Raw genomic sequence first — 16682 nt, forward strand, 5'->3', positions numbered from 1 at the left:
ACCTCAGCATTCCAGGCCGACGCTTTATCTGCTGCCCCCACAGGTCAGGCTATAATAGTATGGCTTTATTTTGAAAAGGTATGATTACTTTCTATGAATTTCTACTATTTATTCCCATTTGATTCTCATTATATATATAATCAATGCACTTCTAACAGTAACAAGTAATAAAAACCGTATGATTTCTCATTAACCTTTTATTTTTAACTTAGTTTTACAATAAAGAAACCGAAAAGAAGTAGATCATTTAAAAAATGCCATAGCTGTCAATTTTAAATTTTAAATGGGGTTCATGTCAAACAAAGCAGTAACACTATATTCTATCATTACATCTTTATTTGAACTTTGTGCAAAGTGCTTTTCAAACTATAAAATCAGACTGGAACAGGATACAAATAGTTAACCCTAAGAGTTAGTAACCTGCAACTGCATGTAATGAGTCGCAACTGCTTACATTCTTAATTTGCATGTTTCTTTATATACTAAGAGAAAGCCACCATCTTCTGATACTAGATTGCCATCTAATTTTTTTAAATGCTCCCTGATCCATGGGTCTAAACTTGATTTTTTTCCTAGAGTTTTTAAAAACCAGTTATTAGTAGATCCCTCTAGAAAAACATTTTAATCAAGATGGGATTATCAAAAACATCAAGTTACATGAAAGAAAAAAATAAGGAAAATGGAGTCTTGGGAAAAGCAAATTGTATTCTTACACTTTTTTTCTTTAGGCAAATTAAGAACCACCCTCTCTATAGGAGATAGATTACTTTCTCTCTTATTACAAACAGTCTGAACACATGATGCTAAACCCAATATCATATATACCAAGAATGCTTAAAACATTTGCTAATAAGCCTTTGAATAAGAGGTATCTTTAAAGTACAAAGTACATCTAAATAAGCAGGTATACAAGAAAAATAATTCCCAAAAAAGCCTAAAGGATCTAAATTACAGCTTTCTTTTTAGTTTAAATGAGGGAGGTGAGAGAGAAACTTAAATTTATATTAGTTGGGTATGCCTTATTCACATGGAAGCACAGAGCCTGCTACCTTGCAAATCCTTTGAATATGCCTGTGAAATAGGTATTTCTCAAATATTATACCCTGAAGGAAAACTGAGGCACTAAGAGGTTGAGAGTAAAGTCTGTGTAGTTTACTAGTTGCAGAAAAGTAACTTTCTAGTGTATCCTTTTTAGCCTTTGTAAAAACAGTATAAATAAGTTTTTTCATTTTATATTTCAAAGCACCTGATGAAGCAGAAACAAGATATACTCAATTAGTTAAAGACAAATGATATAAAGGAATAAATGTATAGGATTGAATACAAATCTTAAGAATGATCGTATAAACTTTCAAACCTACTTTAAGCCCATTCTTCGTCTTTTCCATCAGCAGGTAATGTTGATTCTGTGAATCATTTGTAAAAACTAAGCCTTAGATATAGGCCTCTAGTTTATAGTAATGTTGTCTGAACACTCAAGTCAGAGCTGTGAACATCCAACAGAGATTATGGACAGCCCACAAAGTGGACATGGAGAAGATGCTTGAAGACGTTTTCTACTCGTTGGCATGGCAATTCAGTGACTAAGACATAAAGTCAACTTCATCTCACTTGAAATTCACTCCTGGTTTCCACTCCTTCTCATATTTAATTTATAAAATTAAAAGTATCCAGTTATAAATATGATCTCATTATCTCAATTATACCTAAGCAGCTTATATTTTTCTATGGGACATAATCAGGTAAACATGTTACCAAACAATAATTAATAATTTAATGTCCTTCAAGTTCAAGGGTAGGGGAAAATCTATGTATGCTACTTACAACCTACTTGAGATTGATTATTCAAGTATCAGCAATATTAGTCCTTAAAACATTATCATTTGTGTAGTGCAAAATACGTGTATGTATATATGTACACAAACCAAACTACTGGACTACAAAAAGAAATGTAATCATCACAAACTGGGGTTTGCTTGTGAGCTCCACAGTCCTTTCATTCTGGGGTCATCCAGGCCCAGCAGTCTTCTTCAGTAAAATACCATTTTCTTCAGTTTAGTTTTCTTTAAAAGAGAAAGTAAAAACCAATTTCCTATAAATAGAAATGCAACTTGAATATGAAACACATCCTGTGCCAAAGACTTCTCTAACAATCATAACATTCAAATTCAAAATAAAAACCACAAAATTACAAATGATCCTTATGAAATTATTCTACACCACTTACAGGTCAATAGGAAAGATCTAATTGTATGTGCTGACATCAAAAAAATTTTCTTTAATTTTTATTGATTGACTTTAGTGAGACAGGAAAGACGGAAGGGAGAGACAGGAACATTGATCTGTTCCTGTACATACCCTGACCAGGGATCAAACCAGCAATCTCCGCACTTCGGGACTACGCTCTAACCAAGCAAGCTATCTGGCCAGGGCTAGAGTTGTTTGTTTGTTTTTTAAGATTTTATTTATTCATTTGAGAGAGGAGAGAGAGAGAGAAAGGACACACAAGGGGGGAGGAGCAGGAAGCATCAACTCCTATATGTACCCTGACCGAGTAAGCCCAGGGTTTTGAACTTGCAACCTCAGCATTCCAGGTTGATGCTTTATCCACTGCGCCACCACAAGTCGGGCCAGGCCAAGCTAATAGTTTTTAATAATCTGAATATACATTCCTCCTCTCTGCTTCTAAATTTTCATCTCTTTCTAGTTAGCTATTACACAAGATTTTGAAAACTTTCATAATTATCAAAATAGAAAAACTGTGAAACAGACTGACTAGGCAGTGGCGCAATGGATAGAATGTTGGACTGATGCAGAGGACCCAGGTTTGAAACCCCAAGGTCACTCACTGGCTTGAGTGCGAGCTCATCTGGTTTGAGCACAGCCACCAGCTTGAGCTCAAGGTCACTGGCTTAAGCAAGGGGTCACTCGGTCTGCTGTAGCCCCCTAGTCATGGCACATATGAGAAAGCAATCAATGAACAACTAAGGTGCCGCAATGAAGAATTGATGCTTCTCATCTCTTTCCCTGTTTGTCCCTATCTGTTCCTCTGTCTCTCTGTCTCTGTCACACAAAAAAAGGTGTGAAACAAAGCTAATAATAAAACTACAAAAGATTGATAAGATGTACAGCCTCGACTATTCATTTAATCAACATACACTGCTAAGAAAAATTAAGGGATATTTTATCACTTCATATTCATTTTGAAATATCCCCTAATTCTGCTCACAAAAATTAGGGGATATTTTATCATTTCATATTCATTTTTGAAATATCCCTAATCTTTGTGTGCAGTATATATTATGTGTCTATCACTTGCCAGGCACTGGGGATTTAAAAATAAATGAAGCAGGCTCCAAGCCCTCAAAAGACCTCAAGGTTTATTTGAGAGGGTAGGAGACATATAAACAATTCAGATATACAAAATGTGACAGTTTTAATGATAGCTATCAGAGAAGGTGAATGAGCTATCAGAGAAGGGTGAGCTTGTTGGCACAAGACACAGCAATCCCATGTGATCTGAGTGCTGCAAAACCTCTATACCCTCCCAGCACCCAAGATGCCAACATGGCTGAAACTTGCCTACAGATTTAGTCTTCTCTGTGGAAATACTCTGAAGCCACCCCTTTGGCAGGAGCAATATTTTAAATACATGATCAGATCATTTATTATCCTGTGTAGAAATCGTAGGTAAACCTTGGCAGGAGTAACACTTTTTTTTTTTCTGAAGTGAGAAGTGGCCAGGAGGCAGGCAGACAGACTCCTGCATGTGCCCAACCGGGATCCACCCAGCAAGCCCACTAGGGGGCGATGCTCAGCCCCTCTGGAGCATTGCACCTCTGCAATCGGAGCCATTCTAGCACCTGAGGTGGAAGCTATGGAGCCGTCCTCAGCACCCAGGTCAACTTTGTTCTAATGGAGCCTTGGCTGCCGGAGGGGAAAAGAGAGATAAAGAGGAAGAAGAGGGGGGAAGGGTGCAGAAGCAGATGGGCACTTCTCCTGTGTGCCCTGGCCCGAAATCGAATCTGGGCTTCCACATGCCAGGCCGATACACTACTGCTGAGCCAACTGGCTAGGGCCAGGAGTGACATTTTAAATAATCTGATCAATTTTCACATAACTTGTGGCATAGCAAAAAAGGCCCCTGGAGTAATAAATCTAGATGATTCTAAAGACTAATTGCCTTGAATGAGGTTTTATTTTTTTTTTCAATCTTTTTTTTTCTTCACATTTTTATTTATTCATTTTTTTTAGAGAAAGGAGACACAGAGAGAGAAAGAGATAGAGAGAGGAAAGAGATAGAACAGAGGGAGGAGCAGGAAGCATCAACTCCCATATGTGCCTTGACCAGGCAAGCCTGGGGTTATCGAACCAGCGACCTCAGCGTTCCAGGTCAACGCTTTTACCCACTATGCCACCACACGTCAGGCCTCAAATGAGGTTTTAACAGAAATATTAAAGAGAAGGTGCCTGAACAGTTAGCAACATTTATCAGGAACCCAGGTGATGCAGATTACTATGCAAAGTCCTTTGCAGATGTATACAACTTGGGTCTATGATTATTCTATTACAGTGGGCAAATAGAATAGACATAAATCACTATCTTCAGAACTTTAGTTTTCAGCCTCTTAGTGAGATCTGTCTCTTCTTTTAAAATAATTAAACCACCCTGGCCGGATAGGTCGGTTGGTTAGAGCACTGTCCCCATATGCAAAGGTGCAAAGGTTGTAGGTTAGAGTCCCCAGTCAGGGAACAAACAGGAACAGATCCATGTTTCCCTCTCCCTCCCTCCTTTATCTAAAATCAATAATTTTTTTAAAAAATTAACTTGTAGACCTTGGCCAGGTTGCTCAGTGAATAACATGTCCACCAGGCACACCAGAGGTTGCAGGTTCGATCCCTGGTCAGTGAACATATGCTAAGCAATCAACGAGTACACAATTAAACGAAATTAAGTGGAACGATGAGTTGATGCTTCTTTTATCTCTCCCCTTTGTCCTCTCTCTCCCTCCCTCAAATCAATGGAAAAATTTTTTTAATTAACTTGTAAAATGTATGGTATGGTATGATAAGGGAAGAAAGATGACAGAAAATGACAAGTAAGGGAACAGGGATCCACTGCCTCTGCCCTGGTCTGCTGAGACTTCCCCTCAGAAGTGCTGGCCTGCCTTTTTGGGCCAGTACCGACTTCCTCAGGCTCCATTTGGAGAGTGTTTCTCCTGAGATCCTAACCCCCTCACCCAGTTTTTAATGACTACCTCTCAACTGAAAGCTCAGTATTTCCAAGGAATTATAAGAGCAAATTTATGAATCTGGGTAGACTGATAATGTAGTCAGAAAAACAAATACAAGAGAGTCAGCTTTTGGACTTAACAGGTCTGCTTTCAGTATAGTTTGCTTTTTTAGTGTTTAATAAAATGTCAAGATGCTTCAACCATGGGCAAAAATTATTAACCAAAGTAAGCTTTAGGTCTTCTGTCTGATGCCAATTTCTCCACTCTCCAATTCCCAACTCCACATAGGACACATGAAAGGCCACTTTGAAATGCATTGCAAAATATGTTGCACTCCTGGCTTTAGTGCTACTGTCCCCTGCAGCTTAAATTACATGTTGTATTACTACATGTTCAAAACGGTTTGGTTCTTTTTCCCTCCTGTTATCAAAGAAATCTGCATTTAAACCATTGTACAGCACTAAACCCAACCATTGTTGGAGAAATATAAAATGTATAAAACAAGAAAAGAAAGGATTTAAATTACACTCTGTCCTAAAAGCTGAAATGACACATACACAAGAGGACTAGGAAAGAAGTAAATAATATTGAGGAATCAAATTATGCTTCTAAAATCCTACTAAAGTTTTTTCAAGTGGGCAGGTAGATTCCAAGACAATATATAAAAATACTTAGTTAATTCATGAACATAAAGCAGAGAACAAGAAAGACAATTTACACAATATCACATTTCAGTTTCTCTACTGTAAATATCACTGGAGCCCAGGTGGGAGAGCCTGGTTGGTGAGTCTCACCCTGAAGCACAGAGGTGGTGGGTTCGATCCCTAATCGGGGCACATACAGGAACAACTCGATATTCCTGTCTCTTCTCTCTCCCTTTCCTCTCTAATATCAATAATAAAATTCAAAAAATATATATTGTAACTAGAGCATTTACACTAGTGTGCTGATAATCATTTCTATATCAGAGAAGGGCAAGTGTTTGGTTTTTGCTTTTGTTATCAAATATAATAATTAGAAATTTGAGTTCTTTGGTAGAGGACCAACACACCTGATATTATTTAAACCTGTAGATATTTTTAAATGTGTTTCTACTACACATATTTACGAGAGCACTTAAAAATCTTACTGTCAAATACATAATTTTTTTTTAAATTTACTGATTCGAGAGAGAGAGGGAGGGGAAGAGAAACATCAGTCTGTTCCTGTATGTGCCCTGACTGGGGGTCAAACCGGCCACCTCCGTGTAGTGAGACGATGCTCTGACCAGCAGAGCCCTCTGGCCAGGGAAAACACCCTGTCTTTTTCCCCCATCTGTTGACACTTAATGGGAAATGGTGACAAAATACAAAAAATATAGTCAGAGAGGCCATAAGTAAGGTTAAGTAATTGTCTCTGGGCCCACACATGAAACGTTACTCAGTTTACACAGTGCCCAAAGAAAGTACTGTAAGGATTTTTTGGACCCAAGAGTTTTGGCCTCAGGTATCCATAATCTAGACAATCTCAGAGAAGTTTCAAGGATTGCAATCTTACTCTCAGCCTTATCTGAGTCACCTCCTAGCATCCCCAACTGGAATTTTTGACTCTCAAGAACAATCCCTATTTCTAGACATAGTCAAATTACCAGGCTGAACATTTTCTTAAATGTCAAAGTCTATATTTCAAAGATACAGAGAGTATGTAGGCATTATTTTTTTAGCTATCCATTGTTTTTTCATATTAGGAAAGGACCAGAATAAACATCAGACTTTAAGAATACTGTTTCTTCATAAGCCATAGAACTAAGCCTACAACACTCATATTCTTATATTGCTTAAATCAAAAGTGTACAAATCCACCAGATGCTCTCAAGGGAAAAAAATCTAAGTCTAACAAGTGCCTAGAAACCCACCAGATATCATTCCCAAGGTAATTTCAGTCTCAGAATCTTACCTTCCCCTTCTTTGATAATATAAATGCACCAACCACTGGGCAATAAAAGGCCATAAGATAGCAAAAGTTAATGCACCAGGAGACATCTGAAAGGGCCACCAAGATGATCTCTAAGAAAATAAAAATATAAAGAAAGGACTTTACTTACTCTTTAATTCACCAATCTATTATCTATTGCATGTATAAACTGAAAATTCATTATTTTGAAAAGATATACCTAATAATAAATCTCTTAGTAAAGAGAGAGAGAGAATCTGTATTTCAGAACATACTTTAGTAAATAGACTTTTAGGAGTACTTCAGACTTAAACAAACACAAAATAATATACTTTTAACTTCAAAGTTAAGGGTAAGTTTCATATGGAATTCTTTAAAGGGCTTGTATAATCTAAACTGATTATAATTTATTTGGAAACCCTGGTACTTAGATTTAAAAAATATTTCTTACCTGTGATGAAGGCTGATTACTAGCCTGTAATGTTGATGTTTTCACCTATAAATACAAATAAAACTGATTTAGCTTTGACAAATTAAGAAAAATACAGTAATTTTTTAATTGCTCTCTTAAAAGCAAAACTGAAACATTATTCTTTTTTCTGTTAATTATTCTTTGATTATCCTGAAACCCACACTGACCAAATGACAAAGTCTCTAAATTTACTAGCCAGATGCCTTTGACATTTTATATTTTATAGTTCAAATTTTAGAAAATTATCAAATAAAACCTCAAATTAACCTAAACCATTATTTCTTTTATTTTTATTAAATTACCTAATTAACTTTACTTATTGTTTAATTTCCATACAATTTAAAAACACATTTGAGCCTGACCAGGTGGTGGCACAGTAGATAGAGCGTTGGACTGGGACGCAGAAGACCCAGGTTGGAGACCCCGCGGTCGCCAGCTTGAGCGCAGGTCTATCTGGTTTGAGCTAGGCTCACCAGCTTGGACCCAAGGTTGCTGGCTCAAGCAAGGGGTTACTCGGTCTCCTGTAGCCACATGGTCAAGGCACATATGAGAAAACAATCAATGAACAACTGAGGTGCCGCAAGGAAGAATTGATGTTTCTCATCTCTCTCCCTTCCTGTCTGTCTGTCCCTGTTTGTCCCTGTGTCTGAAAAAAAAAAAAGCACATTTGAGAACTGTAGTCTTCATTATGCATTAAAATTGTAAATATATAAATAATATCCAAAGATCTGTTTTGGAAATCCTTAAGAAGTTACAGCAGAAAAAATATTTATAGATATGAACTATTAGTGTTGTAGGTTTTAATTCTTTTCCAGCTTTACTTATGTATATTAATAAAATTGTATATATTTAAAATATACAACTTGAAGATCTGATATATGTATACAGAAGGGGATGATTACCATGATCAAGTTAATTAACATCTCATATAGTTACCTTGGCAAGGGCAGGGGTATTATAAGTTTTTTAATGAAAAGTATACACTAAGAAAATTTTCAAAATAATTCAGGAAACTCAGCTCCTCCCAAACATAAGTTTCCTTAGCCTAAGTGTTAGAAACTTGTTAGTACTCCATTCTCTCCATTTATTATAGCTTCAGAGAATGGTATGAAGATAATGAGATCACTTTGATTCAATCAGTAAATATTTAGTGAGTGTCTATTATGTACCAGTCACTACTCTGGGCAGGGAGCAAAATGACAAAAATCACTGCCCTATGGAAGCTTATACTCTAATGCAGTGGTCCCCAACCTTTTTTGGGCCACGGACCGGTTTAATGTCAGAAAATATTTTCACAGACCAGCCTTTATGGTGGGACGAATAAATATATCATGTGACCGAGACAAGCATCAAGAGTGAGTATTAGGCCCTGGCTGGTTGGCTCAGTGGTAGAGCGTCGGCCTGGCGTGCGGGGGACCGGGGTTCAATTCCCGGCCAGGGCACATAGGAGAAGCGCCCATTTGCTTCTCCACCCCCCCCTCCTTCCTCTCTGTCTCTCTCTTCCCCTCCCGCAGCCAAGGCTCCATTGGAGCAAAGATGGCCCGGGCGCTGGGGATGGCTCCTAGGCCTCTGCCCCAGGCGCTAGAGTGGCTCTGGTCGCGGCAGAGCGAACCCCAGAGGGGCAGAACATCGCCCCCTGGTGGGCAGAGCATAGTCCCTGGTGGGCGTGCCAGGTGGATCCTGGTCGGGCGCATGCGGGAGTCTGTCTGACTGTCTCTCCCTGTTTCCAGCTTCAGAAAAAAACAAACAAAAAAAAAATAATAAATAAAATAATAAGCATTTCAAAGAAAATATGAAGACAAAGAATTATTTAAGTTAGGAGTTAGGTCTTTCCTAAGGCTGTGAACTTCCCGAGAGAAGCAACCATGCCTTTTACCATCACTGTCATCATCTCATGTAACAATACGTAAGTGAGTAATATGTTCTGGGCACTGTACAAAGCATTCTACTTTTTCTCTGACCAACTTATGAGGTAGGCGTTAATATTTTCTTTTTATACATAAGAAAAATGAAGGACAGAGGGGTTAAGTAGCCTGGTCCAAGACCGTGCAGTAAGTGGCAGAGCTAGAATTTGAACTTAGTTCTCTTGAAGGTCTGCCACACTGTACTATCTCCCTTTTTGTGTTTGTATCTGTTGCCTAGGAAAGTATCTGGCATGTGACTATTCAAAAAACATTTATTGCCTGACCTGCATTGGTACAGTGGATAGACCTGGAATACTGAGGTCACTGGTTGGAAACCCCGGGCTTGCCCAGTCAAGGCACATCTGAAAAGTACCTACTATGAGCTGATGCTTGCTGCTCCTCCCCCTCCTCATTCCCTCTTGCTCTCCTCTCTAAAAAAATCAATAAATAAAATATTTTATTTTTTCTTAGAGAGAGAGACAGACAGACAGGGACAAACAGGAAAGGAGAGATAAGAAGCATCAATTCTTTGTTACGGCACCTTAGTTGTTCATTGATTGCTTTCTCATATGTGCCTTCCTGGGTGGCTACAGCAGACCAAGTGACCCCTTGCTCAAGCCAGTGACCTTGGGATTCAAGCCAGCACCATGGGGTCATGTCTATGATTGCACACTCAAGCCGGCAACCCATGCTCAAGCCGGGAACCTTGGGGTTTCATACCTGGGTCCTCAGTGTCCCAGGTCAGTTCTCTATCCACAGCACCACCGCCTAGTCAGGCAGTTTCTTTACATAAAGCTACATTTAACGTGTTCATCTTATAATGGAAGCACATCTTTGGTTAATCCCTACAAATTCTTCTTAACATCTGGTACAGCAAGATGCTTTGATGTTGTATCATGTTTGAAGCCAGGTCAGACATCAAGGCTGGCTGCCTCATTCTTTTCTCCAACCAATGTTACTTAAGAAGAAACAAGTCAGGGGACAAATAGGACAGATTACTAGTAACTACCTGAAAGCTCTGCACATGAGCCCAGCAATTCTCACAGCCCAGTCAAAACTGGGGACCAATGTGAACTGTCCTTCCTACAGAGCTTCCTGTTCCTTTTCTTTCAGTACCTTCTCCACATTCCGCTGGCTAGCTGTGTGCGTACAGAACAGCAGTCCGCTAGAGAAAGAGCACTGCCCGGGATACAGGATGTCTGGGTTCGGCCTGAGCTTCTACAGCTGACTACAGCTGTGCTGCTTTTTCAAAGGTTTAATACCCTTGATCTTCCAGGATCAAATGATAGCAGAAGTCAAACTATACCTTCATACTACTCTTTGGCTTTAAAGTATTGATCCTAAAACTAATTTACACTAAAAAATCAGTAAAATATACATATATATATGTTAATATGTACATATATGTATAATATGTACATATATATTTATATATATATATATATATTTTTTTTTTTTAAGTGAGAGAAAGACAGGGAGAGAGAGACAGGGACAGTCAGACAGGAAGGAGAGATGAGAAGCATCAATTCTTTGTTGTACCATCTTAGTTGTTCATTGATTGCTTTCTCACATGTGCTTTGACCGGGAGCTCCAGCCGAGCCAGTAACCCTTTGCCCAAGCCAGCGACATTGGGCTTCAAGACAGTGACCTCTGGCCTGACCAGATGGTGGCGCAGTGGATAGAGTGTCAGACTGGGATGCAGAGGACCCAGGTTCGAGACCTGGAGGTCGCCAGCTTCAGCGCAGGCTCATCTGGTTTGAGCAAAAGCCCACCAGCTTGAACCCAAGGTCACTGGCTCCAGCAAGGGGTTACTTGGTCTGCTGAAGGCCAGCGGTCAAGGCACATATGAGAAAGCAATCAATGAACAACTAAGGTGTTGCAATGCGCAACGAAAAACTAATGATTGATGCTTCTCATCTCTCTCCGTTCCTGTCTGTGTGTTCCTGTCTATCCCTCTCTCTGACTCACTATCTCTGTAAAAAATAAATAAATAAATAAAATTAAAAAAAAAAATACAGTGACTTCTGGGCTCCAGCCAGTGACCATGGGGTCACGTTTATGACCCACACTCAAGCCAGTGGTCAGTGCTCGAGCTAGTGAGCCTGCACACAAGTCGGAAGAGCCCATGCTGAAGCCAGCAACCTTGGGCGCAAGCTGGTAAGCATTGCTCAAAAGCAGATGAGCCCACGCTCAAGCTGGCGACCTTGGGGTTTTGAACCTGGGTCCTCCGCATCCCAGTCTGACACTATGCACTGCACCACCACTTGGTCAGGCTCCTATTTATATTTTTAAAAGTCATTAAAATACATTGATTTCTGTAAATCTGATTGATACAGATTATACACTGTTTTAAAGAATCAACAAGTATAAGGTAAGATGAACTTGGAAGCTTACTTGTGAAGCTGTTAGTGTTTCCAATTTATGAAGTCTCTGAAGGACATTCTGCATGTCCTCCTGCAGTCGCAGAAGCACAAGAGCGATCTGCTCATTGAGGCTGCCTCTGGTCCCTCTGTCTGAACCCCAGCGTTCTCCATCGCCTCCACTTCCCACTTGCCGACCCTTGGCTCCTTCACTCAAATGTTGCATCCTGTGCCCTGTTTTAAGAAAATAAAATAGGTTATAACTTATTCCTGCAAAATAAATGGTGTGTTTTATTAGTTTTTTATTATTTCTTTGAGATCTAAATCTCTGAAGTGGAGTGGAAGCAATCAGGAACTACACAAAATAAATTATTGGGATCAAAGAGTAGATATGAACACTTGTATTTATACTGATATGGTCTTAAATTTTTTTTCCTAAGTTTTATAATGCACTTAATATACCAGTACACACCTGACCAGGCGGTGGTGCAGTGGATAGAGCATCGGACTGGGATGCAGAAGACCCAGGTTTGAGACCCCGAGGTCACCAGCTTGAGCGAGGGCTCATTTGGTTTGAGCAAAGCTCACCAGCTTGAGCCCAAGGTCGCTGGCTTGAGCAAGGGGTTACTTGGTCTGCTGAAGGCCCGCGGTCAAGGCACGTATGAGAAAGCAATCAATGAACAACTAAGGTGTTGCAATGTGCAACAAAAAACTAATAATTGATGCTTTTCATCTCTCTCCGTTCCTGTCTGTCTGTCCCTGTCTATCCCTCTCTCTGACTCTCTGTCTTCTGTAAAAAAAAAATATATATATATATATATATATATATATATATACACACACACACACACACACACCAGTACATGACTCAATGCACATAATTCACAAATAATATATACATAATCAGGGTGTTTTCTCTTTTTTGTTTGTGTAGTAAGAGAAACAGAGAGAAAGACAGAGAGAGGGACAGAGACAGACAGGAAGGGAGATGAGAAGCATCAGTTCTTCACTGTGGTACCTTAGTTGTTCATTGATTGCTTTCTCATATGGGCCTTGACTGGGTGGCTCTAGCCAAGCCAGTGACTCCTTGCTCAAGCCACTGACCTTGGTCTCAAGTCAGCGATGTCGGGTTTCAAGCCAGCGACCTCTGAGCTCAAGCCAGTAACCATGGGGTCAGTCTATGATCCCATGTTCGAGCCGGCAATCCTGTGCTCAAGGTGGTGAGTCCACGCTCAAGTTGGCGACCTCGGGGTTTTGAACCTGGGCCCTTTGCATCCCAGGCTGACACTCTACCTATTGTGCCACCACCTGATCAGACAATCAGGGTATATTCTTTTTATTTTTTCACAGAGACAGAGAGAGAGTCAGAGAGAGGGATAGATAGGGACAGACAGACAGGAACGGAGAGAGATGAGAAGCATCAATCATTAGTTTTTCCTTGTGGCACCTTAGTTGTTCATTGATCGCTTTCTCATATGTGCCTTGACCGTGGCCCACAGCAGGCCAAGTAACCCCTTGCTCAAGCCAGCGACCTTGGGTCCAAACTGGTGAGCTTTTTGCTCAAACCAGATGAGTGAGCCTGTGCTCAATCTGGCGACCTCGAGGTCTCGAACCTGGGTCCTCTGCATCCTAGTCCGATGCTCCACCCACTGCGCCACTGCCTGGTCAGGCCGGGGTATATTCTCAAAAATACTAAAAGGCTACATGATTAAAAAAATTGAAGACTTCTTTTACAGTTAAAAACTATACTAAATAGCTATATTTTCCTTTTTGGTCACTGTTAAGTCTCCCAAAGGTTTTAAAATATTTTTCTTATTAATGCAATTTTACTTTTTGAGCTTTTGCAATTTCAATACTTTAGAAATTCTGTTGTATATTCATCCATTCTTTTTTCTATGCATATATTTACAGAATTGGCATTATCCCTCATACATGTATCCTACTTTTAAAAAATACTATAGACATTTATCTGCATCATTAGATTTTATTCCAAAAACATTGAAATGGCTGCCTGACCAGGCAGTGGCACAGAAGATAAAGCATTGGACTGGGATGCTGAGGTCCCAGGTTCAAAAGCCTGAGATCACCAGCTTTAGCGTGGGCTCATCCAGCTTGAGCATGGGGTCACCGTCTTGAGCATGGGATAATAGACATGATCCCATGGTCGCTGGCTTGAACAAGGGATCGATCACTGGCTCTGCTGGAGCCCCCAGTCAAGGCAAATATGAGAAGCAATCAATGAACAACTAAGATGCCACAATGAAGAATTGATACTTCTCATCTTTCTTCCTTCTAGTCTGTCTGTTCCTGTCTGTCCGTCCCTCTCTCTGTCTCACTAAAAAAAAAACAAACCCAAAAAAACAAACAAAAACCACTGACATGGCTACATAAATTCCCTAATAAGACATGAGGTAATTTATTCAACTACTTTATAAATCCTTCCTTCCTTCCTTCCTTCCTTCCTTCCTTCCTTCCTTCCTTCCTTCCTTCCTTCCTTCCTCCCTCCCTCCCTCCCTCCCTCCCTCCCTCCCTCCCTCCTTCCTTCCTTCCTTCCTTCCTTCCTTCCTTCCTTTCCTTCCTTCTTTCCTTTCCTTCCTTCCCTTCCTTCCCTTTCTTTCTTTCTTTCTTTTTTTTTGTGACAGAGACAGAGAGAGGCAGAGAGAGGGACAGATAGGGACAGACAGACAGGAAGGGAGAGAGATGAGAAGCATCAATTATTCATTGCGGCTCCTTAGTTGTTCATTGATTGCTTTCTCATATGTGCCTTGACGGGGGGGGGGGGGGGTTACAGCGGACCAAGTGACCCCTTGCTTGAGCCAGCGACCTTGGGCTCAAGGTGGTGAGCTTTGCTCACACCAGATGAGCCCGTGTTCAAGCTGGTGACCTCCAGGTTTCGAATCTGGGTCCTCTGCATCTCAGGCCGACACTCTACCCACTGCACCACGGCCTGGTCAGAGCATATTACTATTTTTAATGTTTACCTTTTTATTGTTAAAAGGTCTTTTATCTCTATTATATGATTATTCATCTTTAAATTATATCTTTGGACTTAAGTAGGGAAATGTGAAAAAGAATTCTAATTTTTAACAAAAGTAGGTAAAATAACTGGTACGTGCTGTTTAGGAGAATAACAGAATATAAAGTTGGCTTCCTCAAAAAATTGCATAAAAGATGTAAGAATAGAAATTTTTTCCCTATATCTTTAGAGAATATACTACTTTGCTTTGTGGAATCAAAGGAAAGAACTAGACATAAAGAAAATTGTTCAGCCTGACCAGCTGTGGCATCAACCTGGGATGCTGAGGTCCCAGTTTTAAAACCTTGAAGTCACTGGCTTGAGCACAGGCTCATTCAGCTTGAGCACGAGGTCCCAGCTTGAGCGGAGGTCATCAACATGATCCCAAGGTCCCTGGCTTGAGCAAGAGGTCACTGGCTCACCTGGACCCCTCCCAGCCCCTCTCAGGGCACATATGAGAAGAAATCAATGAACAACTAAAGTGACCCAACAACTACAAGTTGATGCTTCTTATCTCTCTCTCGCACAAACAAAAAAAGGTCAGATGTTATGTACGGATAACTTTTAACATTCCCTTTGTAGACTGATAGTTCTTATGCCTGTCCTATCTAGAGCCTCCTGTTTCACTACTTACTTTATAAAGACTGTCAGCAAAAACAAAATGAAGTAATACCCACCTCTCCCTCTTCTGACATTAGAGAATTCCTCACTTTCCCCACCCTGTTTTTCGCGGTGTGGCGCTCCGCTGTTGCTTCTGCCATCTTCCCCTCCTCGTTTCACTTCGCCTTTTCCTTCAGCTGCTCCCATCTTCATCTCCCCAACAGTGCCATTTCCGGGAGAAATTTCAACATCTTCAGGAAAACCAGAATTTTCCAAAGGCTTATTGGGATCATCACCCAAGTAATATCGAAATGATCCATTGTTTGATGTAAAGCTATTTAAAGACTAAAATTTAAAACAATTAGTTAAAAGCTATAAACATAAATTAAACACTACAAAGTTTTCTTGATAATAGATTACTGGTTTTATAAGATGTTTTTTCATGTTATTATATAAATATTATTTTTCTAAAAAATTTCTTTGCCTGACCTGTAGTGGTGCAGTGGATAATAAAGTGTCAACCTGGAACACTGAAGTCGCTGGTTTGAAACCCCAGGCTTGCCCAGTCAAGGCACATATGAGAAGCAACTATGTGTTGATATTTCCCACTCCTTTCCCCCAACCCCCACGTCTCTCTCTCTCTCTCTCTCTCTCTCTCTCTCAAATCAATAAATAAAATCTTTAAAAAAAATTTCTTCAATTCCTATTCTGCCTCCTATATATATAGTGAAAAAATGGGATAGAAATAATTTTTCCATGAGCAAAGAATTGAGAAGTTATGGCAATGAATTATTCTGAGTCACTCATTCATCCAAGAAACATTTAAATGTCTACTTTTATCCTAGTTACTATGGTAAACTCTGAGGATAAATACAAAAAAAGAGATCGAATCTCTGCAAAAGGCTTCTAGTCTTAGCAAAGGAAAGCTCTATTACAACATAGTTTGATGAGGTGTGATGAAAAAGATGTACAAAGAGTGCTATAGGAGCTCATAGAAGGGGTACCAAATTCATACTGGGGTGGGGTGGAGGCTTGGATAGGACAGTCTTCCTAGGAGAAATGATCAACTTGAAGAGCAAATGAGTATGCACCACTTCAAAGGTATGGAAATGGTGACAGCACGTCACCAATAAAGTCGTAGTGGGAGAGAGGATGATTTGAGAA

The 16682-nt window shown here is 39.9% G+C and overlaps 1 protein-coding gene across 9 annotated transcripts in view; it reads right to left on the reverse strand.

Moving 5' to 3' along the window:
• Positions 1-163: 163 nt before the first annotated feature.
• ACBD5 (acyl-CoA binding domain containing 5) overlaps positions 164-16682 on the reverse strand; it is a 47249-nt gene continuing 30730 nt past the window's right edge. For 6 of the 9 annotated variants that reach the window (XM_066387571.1, XM_066387568.1, XM_066387569.1 and 3 more), the window contains 5 exons: positions 15596-15863; positions 11937-12136; positions 7618-7662; positions 7170-7279; positions 165-2092 (listed from right to left, as the gene is read on the reverse strand). In XM_066387571.1, coding sequence (XP_066243668.1) covers positions 2056-2092; positions 7170-7279; positions 7618-7662; positions 11937-12136; positions 15596-15863 — 660 coding nt within the window. In that variant the 3' untranslated portion in view covers positions 165-2055. Of the gene's footprint in view, positions 2093-7169; positions 7280-7617; positions 7663-11936; positions 12137-15595; positions 15864-16682 lie in introns of all 9 variants that reach the window. The other 3 variants (XM_066387570.1, XM_066387565.1, XM_066387564.1) reach the window with 3 other exon arrangements.

The sequence above is a fragment of the Saccopteryx leptura genome, chromosome 5, assembly GCF_036850995.1.
Source record: "Saccopteryx leptura isolate mSacLep1 chromosome 5, mSacLep1_pri_phased_curated, whole genome shotgun sequence".
Lineage (NCBI taxonomy): Eukaryota > Metazoa > Chordata > Mammalia > Chiroptera > Emballonuridae > Saccopteryx > Saccopteryx leptura.